We start from the raw sequence: 19,466 nt of genomic DNA, 5'->3' as shown, positions 1-19,466 counted from the left end.
CTTGCTAGAGATTTGTCATTTTTATTAGTCTTTTCAAGAATGAGCTTTTGGCTATTAGTCTTCTCTGTTTTATACTTGTTTTCCTCTTTTGTTAATTTTTGCTCCTTTTATTTCCTTCTTTCTACTTTTCTTGATTTCTTTTTTTTTACTAGCTAATTAATTTTAGTCTCACATTTTTCTCATATGAACTTTCTTGAGGCTATTAATTTACCACTCAGTACTATTTTAGCTACATTCTACAAATTTTGTTATATAGCATTTTTGCTGTTACTCACTTGTAAGTATTTTCTAATTTTCATGTTAATACCTTCTTTGACCTATGAGTTATTTAGCAATTTGTATCTTCCAAACAGAGTTTCCTGATTTTCCTTTTTCTTACAAATTTCTGATGTGATTCTTTTGGACAGAGAATTCTTTTGGACAGAGAATATAGTTTGTACAATCCTAGTTGTTTAAAATGTATTGAAACTTATGGTTCAGTTTGTAGTCAGTTTTCATAAATGTCCTGTATGATTGAAAAGAATGTATGCTTCTCTGTTGAGTTCAGTGATCATTAGAGCCTGAACTTTTCTATATCCTTACTTAAGGTTTTTGGTCAGCTTGACCTCACAGTTACGAGAGGGGTGTGTTAAAATCTTATACTCTGACAGTGATTTGCCAGTTTTTTCCTTTGTACCTCCGTAAATTTTTCTTTGTATATTTTGAAGCTATATAATTGATAATTAAGTACATACAAGTTTAAAATTTTATACCTCAATGTGAATTAAACATTTTATTTATGGCCCTTCTCATCTGTGGAAATTATTTTTGCTTAGGGTCTGTTTTATTTACTATTAGTAGATTTACACCACTCTCTTTTTATTAAGAACTAGCATCTGGGGCGCCTGGCTGGTTCAGTGGGTAGAGTGTGGGACTCTTGATCTCGTGAGATCAAGCCCCATATTAAAAAAAAAAAAAAGTACTAGCCTCATGTATTTTTAAAATAATCTTTTAATTTTTAACCCTTTTATATCATTAGATTTTGCATGTCTCTTGTAAATATGGTTTGATTTTTAAAAATCTTTGTCTTTTGTAAAGTGTTGAAGGAATATCTGATGACCTATAGAATATAAGGGGATGGACGACCTAGGCTGACTGGGATTTTTGTCTTGGGCAACTGGGTGCATGGTGTGAACCTTCACTAAAGAAAGGGCATCCTAGAGAAGGAACAGGTTTGGGGCAAAGGTTTGGGGAAAAGTAATGAGGTCAGTTTTAAACCAACTGACACCTGGAGCATATCCAAGTGAAGGTATCCGATGGGGAGATGGATGTAAGGTTCTGGGAGAGGGAAGTTGGGATTGGTAATCCAGATTTGGAAGTCACGGCAAACCTGTTGTACATGAAGCCGTAAGAGTGAATGAAGGGGGGGAAATCGGACGGGGAGACGAACCGTGAGAGACTACGGACTCTGAGAAACAAACTGAGGGTTCTAGAGGGGAGGGGGGGAGGGGGATGGGTTAGCCTAGTGATGGGTATTAAAGAGGGCACGTACTGAATGGAGCACTGGGTGTTATACGCAAACAATGAATCATGGAACACTACATCAAAAACTAATGATGTAATGTATGGTGATTAACATAACGTAATAAAAAAAAAAGATGTCAAAAAAAAAAAAAACCAAGCAGTAATAACCAGTTATATTTTACTGTATTTAGTGTCAAGGTATTTTTTCTATAAATCCATGCACATGTATACATTATTAAAAGACTCTTTTTTGTTTATATTGTTTGGGGTCTGCTTGTGTTATTAATGTGATCTGAACATTTTCCAATAAGACTAACCATTCTTCTACAACATTGTTTTTAATGGCTGCTGTACAATCCCAATACATAGACATCCATCAGTTATTGAAACCATTACCTATTGATAGTTATCAAAATTTTGCTATTAGATACAGTGCTGAAGTGAGTATCTTGGTATAAAATCTTTGTGTACATGCATAAATATTTCCTAAAAATAAATTCCTGGAATAAAAAAAAAAAGTGAATGAGGTCGGCCTGGAAAAACAGGAAGGTCATGAAGAGAAGAAGGCCAAGGACAAAGACCTGTGAGCACAAGCAAGGGGAGCTGGCAAAAAAGACGGGCAGGGCAATCAGATAGAGTGGGAAGGTGAGCCGGCCTTTTATTAAACTTCTTGTGAATAAAAAGAAAAAATCTTTGTCTTTTAACTGGAATATTTATATTTATTATAACTACTGATATTTTGGATTTACTGATACTGTCATATTTTGTTCTGTTTTTTTTTTTTTTTTACCATGTCTGTATTTCTTTTATTACATTATTGTCTTATTTTTTCCTTTCTTTTTAATTGATGTTTTCTCATTTTGTATCCTTTTCCTATCACTTGGTTCGAAAGTTATATATTATTCCTTTTTCTTTAGTGATTACTATATAAATTTTAACATATATACTTCACTTCCCAAGGTCTAAAGTTATTTTTTTTTTACCTTTTTTCTAATCAGTATAAGGAGCTTGATCCTTATTACTCTAATTTCTGCCCCCCACCCCACTTAACATACGGTTATTATCAAATCAGTTCTGTTTTGAAGGTTTGTGTTTTAACTCCAGTATTATTGTTTTGTGCATTCAGTGTTGATTTACATTTAGTTATGTGGTTTATCACTTTCTGTGATTATGATGTCTTCCGTCTCAGATCTTTCATTTAGAATCACTTTCCTCTGCTTGAATGAAGTTCATCATTTAGAATTTTTAGTGAATGTCCATTGATATCAAATACTTACAAATTTTTGCCTGTCCGAAAATGTCTTTATTTTTGAAAGACTTTTTCCGTTGGACATAGACTTCTAGATTGACAATTATTTTCACCCAGCACATTTTAGATGCTCAGATTCTTTCCCACCATTTTTTGCTTTACATTGTTGCTGTTGAGATGTCAACCAGCAGTTGAACTAATAAGATAATTATCTTTTCTCCACCTCTTTTTTTTTTTAAAGATTATTTATTTGAGAGAGAGAGAGTGCATGAGAGAGAGAGCACAAGGAGGGAGAGTAGCACTGCTGAGCAGGGAGCCTGACAGGGGGCTCAATTCCAGGCCCCGGGATCGTGACCTGAGCTGAAGGCAGACGCTTAACCGACTGAACCACCCAGGCACCCCTTCTCTGGCTCTTTTTTATATCTTTTTTTAGTATTTGGCATTTTACATTTTACTGTGGTGTGTCCAGGTCTAGATTTCCTTTTATTTATTCTTTAGGGGATATTTGAGGCATACTTCATTAATGGATTAATATATTTTGACAATGCTGGAAAATTTTCAGCCATTATCTCCTTAAATATTGCCTCTGTCCCATTTTTTTCTTGTCTTTCCAGGACTCTGACAAGATGTATGTTAGACCTTTTCACTTTATACATGTCTGTTAATCTCAAGTTCATATTTTCCATCTCTTTGTCTCTCTGTCCTACATTCTGGGTACTTCCTTTTTAATTACAACTGCTTCTGGAAGTTGGCCCGTCTGCTCAGTTTTTGTCTCTTGTTCTTTACTTATATTTTATTTATACTAAGCATAGTTATTTTATACTGACTGATCATTATAATATTCCTGAGGTCTTTGTAGATCTAATTCTGCCATATATGCTTTCTCATGGTGCTCTGTTCTCTAAATGTTTTTCACAGTAGTTTGTGATTTCAGAAATTTAGAATTTTGATTCTGAGCTTTTGTATCTTATGACTTTATTTGCTGATTTGGTTGGTTAAAGGTTAATTCCTTCAGAGAGGAGTTGCATTTGCTTCTTCTAAATGCAAAGAGACACTACCAACCTCTCATTAAACTGAATTCTTGATTTGAAGTTCAAGCCAGCTACATAATGTGAACACAGAGTATAAACCTCTGTTACGGCTAGCTTTTTTTTTTTTTTTTTTTTTTTTTTTTAAACATTTTATTTATTTGAGAGAGAGAATGAGACAGAGAGAGCATGAGAGGGTCAGAGGGAGAAGCAGACTCCCTGCTAAGCAGGGAGCCCGATGTGGGACTCGATCCCGGGACTCCAGGATCATGACTTGAGCCGAAGGCAGTCGCTTAACCAACTGAGCCACCCAGGCGCCCTGTTACGGCTAGCTTTTAGTTCTAATGTCTCTGAGGAGATTTTTGTTGTTATCGTTATCTCTTCCCCATTTAGGTATGGGCAGTTTACCTTACTAACTTTTAATGGGTTGGGTTTATTTAACTCAGCATCGCACTGACAAAATGTATTCCTTTGAAAATACAACTTTGTTTAGAGTTTTACTGTTGTTCTCCCTGATTTGCCACAATAGGTCAGTGGAAACCAAAGTAATTGGTGCCACTCAAAGTGAAAGTCAGCTTTATTGCTCCCAGTAAAACCTGAGTTTGGATTTCATATAGGTTTTTATTTTTGAATATTTTTTTCCTGCTTTTTGGCTCATCAGTGCATTTAAGATTAAATTTATCTTTTAATCTGCCATTTTGTCTTTTCAATCAAAAGGTTGGTTGGGTTACCTAGTCCACCATAGTCTTGGAAGCAGTTCTCCTGTCATTGAGTTTTTAATCATGCTCCTTATATTTTAATTTTTAAAATTTGCGTTTGGTGGTTTTTCCACTTTTTGCTGTGGCTCATTCATTCTTTATTCATATTGATTTTCATTTTCTTAATTAAAACATATTAAAAATACTCATTTTATAGTCCTTATTCCACTAATTCCACTAACTTAAGTTTTTACAGTTTGGGCTTTTTGTTGTTTCTGTTTATTTACCCTTGTTTTTTTGTTTTGGATTTTTGTGATATGGACTTAGATTTCGTTGGACTTTTGTGGGAATTACTTTGAAACCTGGGTTGAAAGTTGTGTTCCTCCAGAGAGGAATTGCTCTTGCTTCTCCAGGTATTTGGTGGTCCTGTCAACCTTGGTTTACGTTATTTATTTATTTATTTTTAAAATTTTTAAGTAAGCTCTATGCCCAATGTGGGGCTTGAATTCACGACCCCGAGATGAAGAGTTGCATGCTCTACCAAATGAACCAGCCAGGCACCCCAGTCTTGGTTTACTTGAAATTAGAATTTTCAGCTTATGATTCTTCCTGCTTTGCAGTACTCAAAGTTATGTGATGGCCAGCCTGAGAATATGAACTTGCAGGAAAGGCTATTCTTCCCTCTTTTCCCCTACCCCAAGTCAGTAGACAAGTTTCATCACTGACTCTTCTCTGAAGTTGAGTTTTTTGCCTTCCCCTCGTAGCGTGCCTTGAGTTTGTAGCCTCCATTGGTGTCAGTTTTACATGTAGGACTCTGATCTGTCTCTCCCGTCTGCACAGGTGGCTATTTAAGCCAATACTCTGTAGGCTCTCCAGGGCAGCAGCCAGCAGCTTCATTGCTCACTTGCCTGTCTGGATTAATACTCACCTTTTGTTCTGGACTCAGAATATCCTTACAAGCTGAGCCATTAATTTAAAAAGGTATACTGTATTTTTTTAGATATTTTATGCAGGAATATTCCAGGATATCTTTAAATGATATTGCTGGGAACTGAAGTTCTCTGAGATGTTTTTATTCTGATAATTATTTTTATTTATTTTGTTTAGAGAGGGATGGGGGCTGAGGGGTAGAGGGAAAGGGAGAGAGGGATCTCAAGCAGAGCCCAATGAGGGGCCTGATCCCACGACCCTGAGATCATGACCTGAGGGGTGCCTGGGTGGCTCAGTCAGTTAAGCATCCGATTCTTGATTTTGGCTCAGGTCATGATCTCGGGGTTGTGAGATTGAGACCCGCGCTGGGCCTGGAGCCTGCTTGAGATTCCCTCTCTCCCTTTCCTTCTGCCCTTTGCCCCTGCTTGTATTCTCTAAAATAAATGAATAACTCTTTTAAGAAAAAGTGATTTTTAAGGCAAAACTTAAGGAAAAATAAATTTTAGGATGATGACACCAATGAATCATTCATGTTTTGAAAAGGGATCAATTTCTAAGATTAGATTGTCATAGGAAAGCTTTTTTACCTGCTTAGTAGTTCTGATAAATTTTCAAAAATTGAGAATTTGTGAAATATTTCTTCCCTTATTTTGAAGGTTCATATGTTCCACAATATAATATAGATAAAAATACTCCCCATTAATTATCAGGTATATGGCCATATAATGACTTTGCCCTTAGCAGGCCCAGCTAGAGCACAAGTCTTTCTATAGGTAAATAAGTTTAGTAGAAATATGTTTACTTAACATTTCTCAAATAATTCCATTCTCATAGCTTTCACAATTATTATTTTCCCTATCTTAACTTTTGTTCTTCAGCCTTCCTTTCTTTCCTCTCTACCTGTTTCCCCTTCTTTTTTTTACCTGCTACTCATCTCATCCTTTAGATCACAACTTAAATATGATTACACCAGAAAAGTCTTCCATGACCACCTTCACCCACCCGCTCAAAGACAGATGCACCTGCATGCACATGCACACACACAGACACACACGTAGTAAGTACGTCTTTATGATGTTTTTGAAAATTGTCCTCTTCTTCATAGTACCTCTTCTGAGTTTTATATTTATTATAAAAAATTATTTTTAGGATTCTGATCTTTCCTGCTACCCTCCATGAATGCTTCTCTTATTCATTTATCATTGTATCCTTAATGCCTGGCATAAGTAGGCACCTAGTAAATATTTGGTGAATGAATCAAGAAGTTCTATAACTGTTGGGGCACCTGGGTGGCTCAGTTGGTTGAGCATCCGACTCTTGATTTCAGCTCAGGTCATGATCTCAGGGTCTTGAGATCGAGCACTGTGTCTGGCTCTGTGCTGGGTCTGGAACTTGCTTGGTATTCTCTCTCTCCCTCTTCCTCCGCCCCTCCCCCAGCTCTTGCATGCGCGCTCTCTCTCTCTCCCTCTCTCAAAAAAAAAAAAAGGAAGAAGAATAAGTTCTGTAACTGTTGAGTGCCAGGTACTTTATCATTGCTACCTGAGGGGCTAACATTTATTTCTAGAAGCTAAGTCCTCAGATAATTTGTTAACCATAGTTGATGATGTTATTTTAGGGCCAGTATAATGATTCTGAGTTCTGTCTCAGATGGGTATTTATATTGTTATGTGTATTTAAAATAAAGATTTAACTAAAAAGCATAAATCCCCAAATCATTTGAAATGATAAAATTATTCTCCATGTCCAATAGAATAGGCATAGATGCACTGCAGGCATTAACCCCCTATTTTATAAGTCAACCCAGTGTACTTCATGTTGTCATTATTTGGAGACTACAATGAGGAGCCCTCACGTATTTTGATATGAGGTAAATCTAACACGTCAATAGTCTAACCTTTAAGAACACAGATTTTATATATATATAATTTTATATATAGATATTATATATATAATTTTTTTCCCCAAAGTCATGTTAAGGCAGTGGATCACAAACTGTGGTCTTAGGCTTCTGGGAAGTCTCCAGGACCTTTTCAGGTCCATGAGGTCAAAACTGTTTTCATGACAGTACTAAGATTTTACTTACTTTTTTCCACTGTCATTTTCTTACAAGTGTATGGTGAAGTTTTCCAGAGATACCTGTTATGTGATACTGTATTAGATTGAATGAAGAAACAAGCAGATAAGAGAATCAAACCATCTTTTATTAAGCTAAACATTAAAGATGTTTGCAAAAATGTCAAGCAATGTTACTCTTATTTTAGAATAACTGTTATTCTTGTAAACATCTGGTAGAGTAGGGGTTCTGAGACCATTGCTTTAAGAAGACAAAAAATTCCCAGGTCTGCTAAATGCTCACTGTACTTCATTAAATCTTAAAAGAATGTGTCCATCACAATCTGGGTTGATTAATAATAACAGAATATTAAAAATATCAGAAACCACCATGTTTTGTTACTGTTTTTCACTGAAGAAGAGAGTTGCAGCTACCAGTAAATCACATCCCATTGGCAGAGCCAGTTGTTAGAAAACTGGATCAGATTATCTTAAGCTAATACCATTAAATACTGGATTTTTCTATCTCCTCTTGTTTTGATTCGTTCTCCATGTAGTTTTTGGTTGTGTAGTAGTTTTATGGTTATAGAATCAGAACTGGGATGACCTCATGCAGGTCTATCTACAGACAGAAAATTTGCTGAGTACATAGATTCAGAAATATTTTTTGAATGATAACTTGCCTTATTTTCAGTTAATATTGGGGTCTGAGTGGTGCTTCTTCATAGGGATAAGGTGCTGACGTATGGATTTAATGTTCTGGTTTGTGTGACAGTTATTTCTCGTCGTAAATGTATAAATTGGCACTCTGGTTTTTATGTATCAGTTTTTTTAGCCATGGCTAATATCAGTCTTTCCTTAAGATCCATATTTAGTGTGTTGGCAAAATCAGACTTTGGGGCTTATAAGGACAAAGGTTATATATACTCTGGGCTTTAGTAAATTCATCAAGCCACTTGGGATATAGTGTGACAATTTATGCATTAATAAATATCTTAGCTCTAGAGATTACTAATATTTTTTAAATGATTAAACTTTGTTTTAGATCAGTTTTAGGTTCACAGCAAAATTGAGCAGAAACTGCAGAGGGTTTCCATGCCAATTTTAAAAAGTTCATTTTTCAGTATCTGAGAATAGAATTTCTTTGAGATTGAGATTTTTTTCTTATACCTTGAACCTTTTTAAGGAAGGCTGAGTTTTTCCTAGAATTATAAAACAAATATTTTTAGAGCAGAAGGTGATGATCCAAATCATGCCATTGACCATTAGGCTGCTAGAATATGAGAGTGAGAATTTTGGAATGGGTTTGTTAGATGAAAGAAAGTAGCAAGTAATGTAGATTGCTAGGGAATTAATAATAATAAATAAAAGGATTACCAAACTACATTAAATATCGTGTTGATATTACACATTAACTTTTCATCATTATCTTGGAAAGCTGAATTTCTTGGCTAGTTTCATTCAGATAAAATAGTCATTTGAGCCCATTATTATTATTAAATACACCTACTGATAGCTGTATAGGAGGAAGTGCCAGGTTTTTAGGTAAAGGTCTTGTGACTTTTAGAGTTGAAATTAATAAATAGTGATTGTAAAAGGAAAAATTAAAAGCAATTTAATTCCTTTTTTTTTTTTTTTGTAAAGAGAAAGTCCAGTGAAAATGTTAACACATGAACACAAGCATGCATGATGAAAGGAATTTGGGTCGTGAGATGGAGTACTTTTACTGTTTATTTTTGCCTGTCTGAATTGTATAAAAAAGTTTTTTTATTGTGAAAATGTAGTATTTTTGTGATGAAGAGTATTTACTTTTTTTAAAAGTTAAGGCAACCCAGAAAGTACATAAAGGAAAGAATAACTGTAAGGTATTCCTTTTAATTATTTAAGTATTTTGCCTTATTGTTTAACTTAACATTATTTATTGTATGTAAAATGAAATAAAGCTGTAACATTTTTTCTTATGTGCTTATAGTTGCCTTTTTCATGTAATTTGTATTACTTCTTGGAATCAGATTTAATTTTTAATTTAACTCATCGAAATTTATTTCAATAGTAATCTAAAAAAAACAATGTTATAAAACTGATTTATTATGAAAAGTATTTACATTGAGCCTTGTAGGAGTATAGTTATTTCATGAAACACGGAATATTTTCATTCTGAGATAGATAGTACAAGTGAAACAAATCTTTGCTCTTGTACTTGAAATCCATGTCTATCTACCAAAAGCATTTCTTCCTTTTTTTTTTTAAAGATTTTATTTTTAAGTAATCTCTACACCCAGTGTAGGGCTTGAACTCATGACCCCGAGATCAAGAGTTGCATGCTGTATTGACTGAGCCAGCCAGGCACCCCTGCTGAAAGTATTTCTATGTCAACATATTTACAAATTTTTTGGAAACAAAAGGCTTTTTCTGACAGTGGATTGGTTGACTTTTAACTCTTTAAAAATCATTTATATCATACTTTATAACAAGATAAAAATGTATGTATTAGTGGTTTGTAGCAAAGTGAAATGTATAATTATGTGTGTTCTCTGTTTTTTTCACTAGGCATTTTTATTACCAATTTGTGAAGCAGCAGCTATGAGAAAAGTGGTAAAAGTATATCAAGAATGGATCCAGCAAGAAGAAAAACCTTTGTTTATGCAAGAACCTGAAGAAATTGTGATCTCTTCTTCGGACTTACCTTGTATTGACAATGTCACAGACCATGTTATTTCAATGGAAGAAGGAGAAAAGAGAGAAGAGGTAAACTCATAAGACTTAACATATTTTAGTATAAGTTTAATAGATTAGATTTTCACAAAAGTGTAATAATACGTTGAGATACATATACTTAATAAATGGGAAGTTAAAGATACCTTTTTTTTTTAAATTTTATTATGTTATGTTAGTCACCATATAATACATCATTGGTTTTTGATGTGGTGATCCACGATCCATTGTTTTCATATAACACCCAGTGCTCCATGCAGTACATGTCCTCCTTAATACCCATCACCGGGCTAACCAATCCCCCCTCCCCCCTCCCCTCTAAAACCCTGTTTGTTTGTCAGAGTCCATAGTCTCTCATGGTTCATCTCTCCCTCCAGTCCCCCGCCCCCATGTTTCCCTTCCTTCTCCTAATGTCCTCCATGCTGTTTCTTATGTTCCACAAATAAGTGAAACCGTATGATAATTGACTTTCTCTGCTTGACTTATTTCACTTAGCATAATCTCCTCCAGTCCCATCCGTGTTGATATAAAAGTTGAGTTTTCATCTGTTCTGATGGCTGAGTAATATTCCATTGTATATATGGATCACATCTTCTTTATCCATTCATCTGTTGAAGGGCATCTCGGCTTAAAGATACCTTTTAGTATATTTTGCAACATAGGTAATATAACAGTTAACCACAGTACCCTGTCCTAACGCTCTTTGATGTCACAACTTTAAAAAATTACTATTGAGATTGTAGACTGACTCTTTAATTCATTGTGTAGATCAAAATTAGATGCCATTTTAAAAGGTGTAATATTTGAGACTGATAGGAGGATGGCAGAGTATATGCAGATCCTGAGCTCACCTCTTCCCACAAACACAGCAAGACTGCAACTACATAAAAAGGAACTCTCACTGAGAAAGACCTGAAGACTAGGAGACCAGCTCTTGCACAGCTAAAGATAAAAAGAAAAAGCCACAGGGTGCCTGGCTGGCTCGGTTGGTAGAGTGACTCTTAATCTCAGGGTTGTGAGTTCAAGTCCCATGTTGGGCATAGAGCTTACTTAAAAAAATTAAAAGAAAAGAAAAAGAAAGGGGAAAAAAAAAAGCCACCTTGAGAAGGGTAAAGTGTGGCAGAGATGCAGTCAGGTTGGGAACCAAACCCCCAGTCTGGTGACCCACAAGTGATTTCATGTCGCAGGCCCAGAGATCCTCCCTGAGGAGCAAGGGATTTAAGCACCCTGTCATACATCCCCGCTCTGGAGATCTGCACAGGAAAAATGAGGACCCCCCCACAACATCTGGCTTTGAAAATCAGCAGAGCTTAACTTTAGGAGCTTTTAAAATCATTGAAGCTTAACTCTGGGACAACCAAGGGGCTATAGGAAACAGACAGTGCTCCTAAAGGTCCCACCCACAATCTCACAAACTCTGAGATACAGCACAGAGACAGCAGTTTGCAGAGCTTTGAGTTTGAGATGTACATGAAGGATATTTTTTGACTGAATGAAAAGTATACCAGAGGGAATCAACAACTGGGGAGAGGGTACAGAAGAATGGATCAGTGATCTGGAAGACAGAATGGTGGAAATATCCAAGCTGAGCAGCAAAAGGAAAAAGAATTTTATATAGATAGGGTGAGGGACTTATGGGGCAACATCAAAAGTATTAACATTTGCATTATAGGGGTCCCAGAAGAAGGGAATGAGAAAGGGGCAGAAAGCTTATTTGAAGGAAAAACAGCTGAGAAGTTTCCTAAACTGAGAAAGGAAACAGGCATCCAGGTTCAGGAAGCATAGATAGCCCCAAATAAGATGAACCCAGAGATGTCCACATAATAATTAAAATGTCAAAAGTTATATAGAATTTTAAAAGCAGCAAGAGAAAAGCAACTTCCATACAAGGGAACATTTACAAGACTCTCAACTGAGTTTTCAGCAGAAACTTTGCAAGCCAGAGGGAATGGCATGATGTATTTAATGTACTCAAAGGAGAAACCTACAGCCAAGAATACCCGGCAAGGTTATAATTCAGAACTGGAGATAAAGAGTTTCCCAGACAAACAAAAGTTAGAGATGTTCATCACCACTGCACCAGCCTTATAGGAAATGTTAAAGTGACTTCCTTATGCAGAAAAGAAAAAGCCATAACTAGAAGTAAAAAAATTATGAAAGAAAACATTTCACTGGTGTTAAAAAGTAGGGGAGGGACAGTAGAGTACTCCCCAAACTGGGAAGACACTTTGAGACTGGAAATCAAAGAAGGCAACTCCATATGGTTTACAGAGTTTTATTCAGGGTAGCTTATTGATGAGGTGATTAGGCAGATGAGGATCCATGTGCTGTACAGCTATCCTCCAAAAAGTCTAGACCTTAGTCCGTAGATTTTATAGAGCAAGAGATATGCAGAAGGGCATTACTGTGTGATCAGAGGGTTCACATGCACTTAATTGACAGCTGACCTTTTAATTAGATCGTGTGGTGCCACCTGTGCATCAGAAAGGAAAAGACTGCATCATCTCTAACAGATTCATGGGCAGTCAAAGCAAGCTTCCCCCATCCCAGCCTTGGCAGGCATTTCTAACATATGTATCTTAATCTCCAAGGGCCTGGAACATGCAGCCCCAAGAGAGGTCATCAAGCAAATAAGAACAAGATGGAGGGCCAACAGTGGAGTCAGTATTGTCAGCACTTCTACAACTGGTAAAAGCAAACATATAATAAAGGAAGTAGGTCAGTCACTTAAAAAGCTAGCATGAAGGTTAGAAGAAAAAAGTAGTAAAGTCAACTATATTTACAGTAACTAGGTAAGGGAAACACAAAATAAAAACATGTAAACTGTGTCAGACACATAGTATGTGGCGAGGGGGAGGTAAAAATGTAGTCCATTAGAATGTGTTTGAACTTAAGTGACCATCAACTTAAAATAGATGACTAACACATAGGGTGTTATACATAACCTTATGGCAACCACAAACAAAAAACCTGTAATGGGTACACAAAAAATAAAGAAATCCAAGCACAAAACTGAAGATAGTCATCAAATCACAAGAGAAGACAGCAAGAAAGAAGGAACATAGAAGAATTATAAAAACAGCTAGAAAACAATGAACAAAATGGCAGTAAGTACATACCTATCAATAATTAATGTACATGGACTAAATGTTCTATCAAAAGTCATAAAGTAATTGAATAGATTAAAAAAAAAGAGACCCATCGGTATGCTGCCTACAAGACACATACAGACTGAAAGTGATGGGGTAAAAAAGATACTCTATGCAAATGGGAATGATCAATAAAGCTGGGGTAGCAATACTTGTATCAGACACAATAAACATTAAAACAAAGACTGTAAAAGAGAGAAGGGCATTACGTAATGATGAAGGGAGCAGTCCAATGAATATAAAATTTGTAAATATATATGCATCTAGCATGAAACCATCTAAATATATAAAGCAGATATTAACAGACATAAAGGGAGAAATTGACAGTAATACAATAATAGTAGGGAACTTTAACACCCACTTAACATCAATGGATAGATTGTCCAGACAGAAAATTAATTAAAAAATAGTGGCTTTTTTGAGACATTAGATCAGATGGACTTAAGCAAATACGTACAGAACATTCCATCTAAAAACAGAATACGCATTTTTTATAACGCAGATGGAACATTCTGCAAGATAGGTCACATATTAGGCCACAGAACAAGTCTCAGTAAATTTAAGAAGATCAAAATCATATCAAGCGTCTTTTCCAACCACAATATTTATAAAACTAGAAATAAATTAGGAGGAAAAAACACAAAGACGTAGAGAATAAACAACATGCTGCCAAATAAGCAATGGGTCAATGAAGAAATAAAAAAAAACACCTTGAGGAAAAAAAATACCTTAAGGTAAATAAAAATGAAGACAACATTACTAAATCTTTGGGACCCAGCAAAAGTAGTTCTAAGAGAGAAGTTTATATAAATACAGGCCTACCTAAATAATCAAGAAAAATCTCAAATGAACAATCTAACCTTATACCTAAAAGAACTAAAAAAAGAAGAACAAAGCCCAAAGTTAGTAGAAGGAAGTAATAAAGATCAGAGGAAAAATAAATGAAACTGACTAAAAATACAATAGAAAAGATTGATGAAACTAAGGGCTGGTTCTTTGAAAAGATAAACAAAATTGACAGAACTTTAGCCAGACTCGTAAAGAAAAAGAGAGAGGACCCAAATAAAATGAGAAATGAAGAAGTAGTAACAACCGATACAATAGTAATACAAAGGCTTATAAGAGACTACTACAAAAAATTATATGCCAACAAATGGGACATCCTAGAAAAAGAATAAATTCCTAGAAACATACAGTATTCCAAAACTGAATCAGAAAGAAATAGAAAATCTGAACAGAACAATTACTAGTAACGAAATTGATTTTGGTAATCAAGAAACTCCCAACAAACAAAAGTCCAGGACAAGATAGGTTTACAGTTAAGTTCCATCAGGCATTTAAGGAAGAGTTGATACCTGTTTTTCTCAAACTTATTCCAAAAAATTGAAGTGTAATGAAACCTTCCAAATACATTCTATGAGGCTAGCATTACCCTGATACCAAAACCAGACACAGATGCTACAAAAAAAGAAAACTATAGACCAATATCCTTGATGGATATAGATGCAAAAATCCTCAACAAAATATTAGCAAACTGCATTCAGAAATACATTAAAAGAATCATTCACTATGTTCAAGTGGGATTTATTCTGGGGATGCAAGGATGGTTGAGTATTTGCAAATCAATCAACATGATACACCATATTAACAAAAGGAAGGGTAAAAACCATATGATCATTTCAATAGATGCAGAAAAAGCACTTGACAAAATTCAACATCCATTTATGATAAAAAACTCTCAACAAAGTGTGTTTAGAGGGAACATACTTTAATGAAGACCATATATGAAAAACCCATGGCTGACATCATACTCAATGGTGAAAAACTGAGAGCATTTCCTCTAAAATCAGGAATAAGGCAAGGATGTCTACTCTTACCACTTTTATTCAGCATAGTATTGGAAGTCCTAGCCACAGCAATCAGATAAAAAGAAAAGGCATCCAAATTATTATTATTATTTTTTAAATTTTTATTTATTTGATAGAGCAGGAACACAAGCAGGGGAGTGGGAGAGGGAGAAGTGGGCTTCCTGCCGAGCAGGGAGCCCAATGCGGGGCTCGATCCCAGGACCTGGGATCATGACCTGAGCCGAAGGCAGATGCTTAATGACTGAGCCACCCAGGAGCCCCAAAGCATCCAGATTATTAAGGAAGAAGTAAAACTGTCACTATTTGCAAATAACATAGGGTTATACATAGAAAACATTAAAGATTCCACAAAAAACTGTTAAAACTAATAAATTCAGTAATGTCACAGTATACAAACTTAATATACTGAAATCTGTTGCATTTCTATACATTAATAACAAAGTAGCAGAAAGAGAAATTAAGAAAACAATTCCATTTACAATTGTACCAAAAGGAATAAAATACCTAGGAATAAATTTCACCAGTGAAATGAAAGACCTGTACACTGAAAACTGTAAGACACTGATGGAAGAAATTGAAGAAGACACAATGGAAAGATATACCATGCTCATGGACTGGAAGAATTAACATTGTTAAAATGTCCATACTTTCCAAAGCAATCTACAGATTCAGTGCAATCCTTCTCAGGATACCAGTAGCAATTTTCACAGAGCCAGTAATTCTAAAATTTGTATGGAACCACAAAATGCTCTGAATAGTCAAAGCAATCTTGAGAAAGAAGAACAAAGCTGGAGGTAATTCAACCTATACTGTACACTTCCTGATTTCAAACTATACTACAGAATTGTAGTAATCAAAACAGTATGGTAATTGCACAAAAAGAGACACATAGATCAGTGGAGCAGGACAGAGAGTCCAGAAATAAACTCACCCTTATTTGGTCAATTAATTATTGACAAAGGTGGCAAAAATATACAGTGGAGTAAAGACAGTTTCATCAATAAGTGGTGTGGGAAAACTGGACAGCTACATGCAAAAGAATGAAACTGGACCACTTTCTTACACCGTACACAAAAATAAACTCAAAATGGGTTAAAGACCTAAGTGTAAGACCTGACACTGTAAGACTCCTGAAAGAAAACATAGGTGTTAAGCTCTTTGACAGCTGTCTTAGTAATGTATTTTTGAATCTGCCTCCTCACGCAAGGGCAACAAAAGCAAAAATAAACGGTCGGGACTACAACAAACTGAAAAGTTTTTGCACAGCAAAGGAAACCATCAGCAAAACAAAAATGCAACCTATTGAATGGGAGAATGTATTTGCAAATGATATATCCAGTAAGGGGTTTATATCCAAAATAAATAAAGAACTCCTACAACTCTACACCAGCTAAACAGTCTGATTAAAATCTGAATAGACATTTTTCAAAGAAGCATACAGGGCCAGCAGACACATGAAAAGATGCTCAACATCACTAATCATCAGGGAAATGCAAATGAAAACTACAGTGAGATACCTCCTCACACCTATCAGAATGGTCGTATCAAAAAACAAAACAAAACAAAAACAAGTGTTTGTGAGGATGTGGAGAAAAGAGAACTCTTATGTCCTGTTGGTGAGAATGCAAATTGTTGCACTCTGGAAAGCAGTTGGAGATTACTCAAAAAATTACAAATAAAAATACCATATGATCAGCAAATCCACTTCTGAGTATTTAGCTGAATGGAAACACTAATTCAAAACGATATATGCACTCCTGTGTTCATTGCAGCATCATTTACAGTAGCCAAGATATGGAAATAACTAAGTGTCCCATCAGTAGATGAATGGATAAAGAAAATGTTCTGTCTCTCTACACACACACACACACACACACACACACAGACACACACACACACTCTTAGATATTACTTAGCCCTGAGAAAGAATGAAATCTTGCCATTTGTGACAACATGGATGGACCTAGAGGGCATTATGCTAAGTGAAATAAGTCTGGGAAAGAGAAATACCATATGATTTCACTTATATGTTGTTTATAAAAAAATAAATGAAAAATAAAATAGGAATAGACTCATAAATACAGAGAACCTGTTGGTGGTTGCCAGTGGGGTGGAAGTTGGAGAGATATGCGAAATAGGTGAAGGGGGGATTAAGAGCTACAAACTTCAAGTTATAAAATAAGTCACAGAGATGTAAAGTGTAGCATAGAGAATATATTTAATAGTATTTTAATAACTTCGCAAGGTGACATGGTAATTACACTTATTGTGATCATTTTGAAATGTATATAAATGTTGAATAACTATGTTGTACACCTGAAACTCATACAAATACTGTATGTCAATTATACTTCAATAAAAAAGGTGTAATATATAAAACTGTGGTACTAGATAAAAATTAATGTTGTAGTACATATTTCTTAAGGATTATCAAACTACAGTTTCCCCTTACCTGTCTTATTCTAGGAGTTGGGTACTTACAACAAACCAGAATATTCTGAATTCTTTCTTGGAAAGTTTTGCACTATTGCACATTGCAGCATAGAAAACATCCTTAACTGCAGAATAAACTGGTCTGTGATAAGAAAGGCTGGAGTTTACTCATAGAGGAGAACAGATGAGGGAAGACAGAATGGAAGTGAAATTTGGGTACCTGGTATCATTTATTCTTTAAGTGTAAATTAATTCTTGTCCTTCAGTTTTTTAATCCTTGTCATAGGCCAGGTTCTAACCAAAAACGTTCCATGCTCATGGATTGGAAGAACAAATATTGTGAAAATGTCTATGCTACCTAGAGCAATCTACACATTTAATGCAGTTCCTATCAAAATACCATCAAGTTTTTTCAAAGAAATGGAACAAATAATCCTAAAATTTGGTCAGAAAAGACCCCAAGTAGCCAGAGGAATGTTGAAAAAGAAAAGCAAAGCTGGCGGCATCACAATTCCAGACATCAAACTCTATTACAAAGCTGTAATCATCAAAACAGTATGGTACTGGCACAAAAACAGACACATAGATCACTGGAACAGAATAGAGAGCCCAGAAATGGACCCTCAACTCTTTGGTCAACTAATCTTTGACAAAGCAGGAAAGAATGTCCAATGGAAAAAAAGTCTCTTCAACAAATGGTGTTGGGAAAATTGGACAGCCACTTGCAGAAGAATGAAACTGGACCATTTCCTTACACCATACACAAAAATAGACTCAAAATGGAGAAAGACCTAAAGGTGAGACAGGAATCCATCAAAATCCTTGAGGAGAACACAGGCAGCAACCTCTTCGACCTCAGCCACAGCAACTTCTTCCTAGAAACATCGCCAAAGGCAAGGGAAGCAAGGATAAAAATGAAATATTGGGACTTCATCAAGATAAAAAACTTCTGCACAGCAAAAGAAACAGTCAACAAAACCAAAGACAGCCGACAGAATGGGAGAAGATATTTGCAAATGACATATCAGATAAAGGGCTAGTATCCAAAATCTATAAAGAACTTATCAAACTCAACACCCAAAGAACAAATGATCCAATCAAGAAATGGGCAGAACACATGAACAGACATTTTTCCAAAGAAGACATCCAAATGGCCAACAGACAACATGAAAAAGTGCTCAACATCGCTCAGCATCAGGGAAATCCAAATCAAAACCACAATGAGATACCACCTCACACCAGTCAGAATGGCCAAAATTAACAAGTCAGGAAACGACAGATATTGGCGGGGATGCGTAGAAAGGGGAACCCTCCTACACTGTTGGTGGGAATGCAAGTTGGTGCAGCCACTCTGGAGAACAGTATGGAGGTTCCTCAAAAAGTTGAAAATAGAGCTACCATACGATCCAGCAATTGCACTACTAGGTATTTACCCCAAAGATACAAATGTAGTGATCTGAAGGGGCACCTGCACTCCAATGTTTATAGCGGCAATGTCCACAATAGCCAAACTATGGAAAGAGCCTAGATGTCCATCGACTGATGAATGGATAAAGAAGATGTGGTATATATATACAGTGCAATATTATGCAGTCATCAAAAAAAAAAAGAAATCTTGCCAGTGGATGGAACTAGAGGGTATTATGCTAAGCGAAATAAGTCAGTCAGTGAAAGACAAGTATCATATGATCTCACTGATATGAGGAATTTGAGAAACAAGACAGAAGATCATAGGGAAAGGGAGGGAAAAATGAAATAAGATGAAACCAGAGAGGGAGACAAACTATAAGAGACTCTTAATCTCAGAAAACAAACTGAGGGTTGCTGGAGTGGAGAGGGGT

The 19,466-nt window shown here is 35.7% G+C and overlaps 1 protein-coding gene across 11 annotated transcripts in view; it reads left to right on the top strand.

Moving 5' to 3' along the window:
- The window catches only part of RALGAPA1 (Ral GTPase activating protein catalytic subunit alpha 1), a 247,521-nt gene that overhangs the window by 59,329 nt on the left and 168,726 nt on the right, over positions 1-19,466 (top strand). For all 11 annotated transcript variants that reach the window (XM_032404962.1, XM_032404961.1, XM_032404954.1 and 8 more), the window contains exon 11: positions 10,011-10,208. In XM_032404962.1, coding sequence (XP_032260853.1) covers positions 10,011-10,208 — 198 coding nt within the window. The remainder of the gene's footprint in view (positions 1-10,010; positions 10,209-19,466) is intronic.

This window comes from Phoca vitulina, unplaced genomic scaffold (genome assembly GCF_004348235.1).
Source record: "Phoca vitulina isolate PV1807 unplaced genomic scaffold, GSC_HSeal_1.0 scaffold7, whole genome shotgun sequence".
Lineage (NCBI taxonomy): Eukaryota > Metazoa > Chordata > Mammalia > Carnivora > Phocidae > Phoca > Phoca vitulina.
The sequence above is the reverse complement of the archived record's forward strand: the minus strand, read 5'-3'. Positions and strand labels throughout refer to the sequence as shown.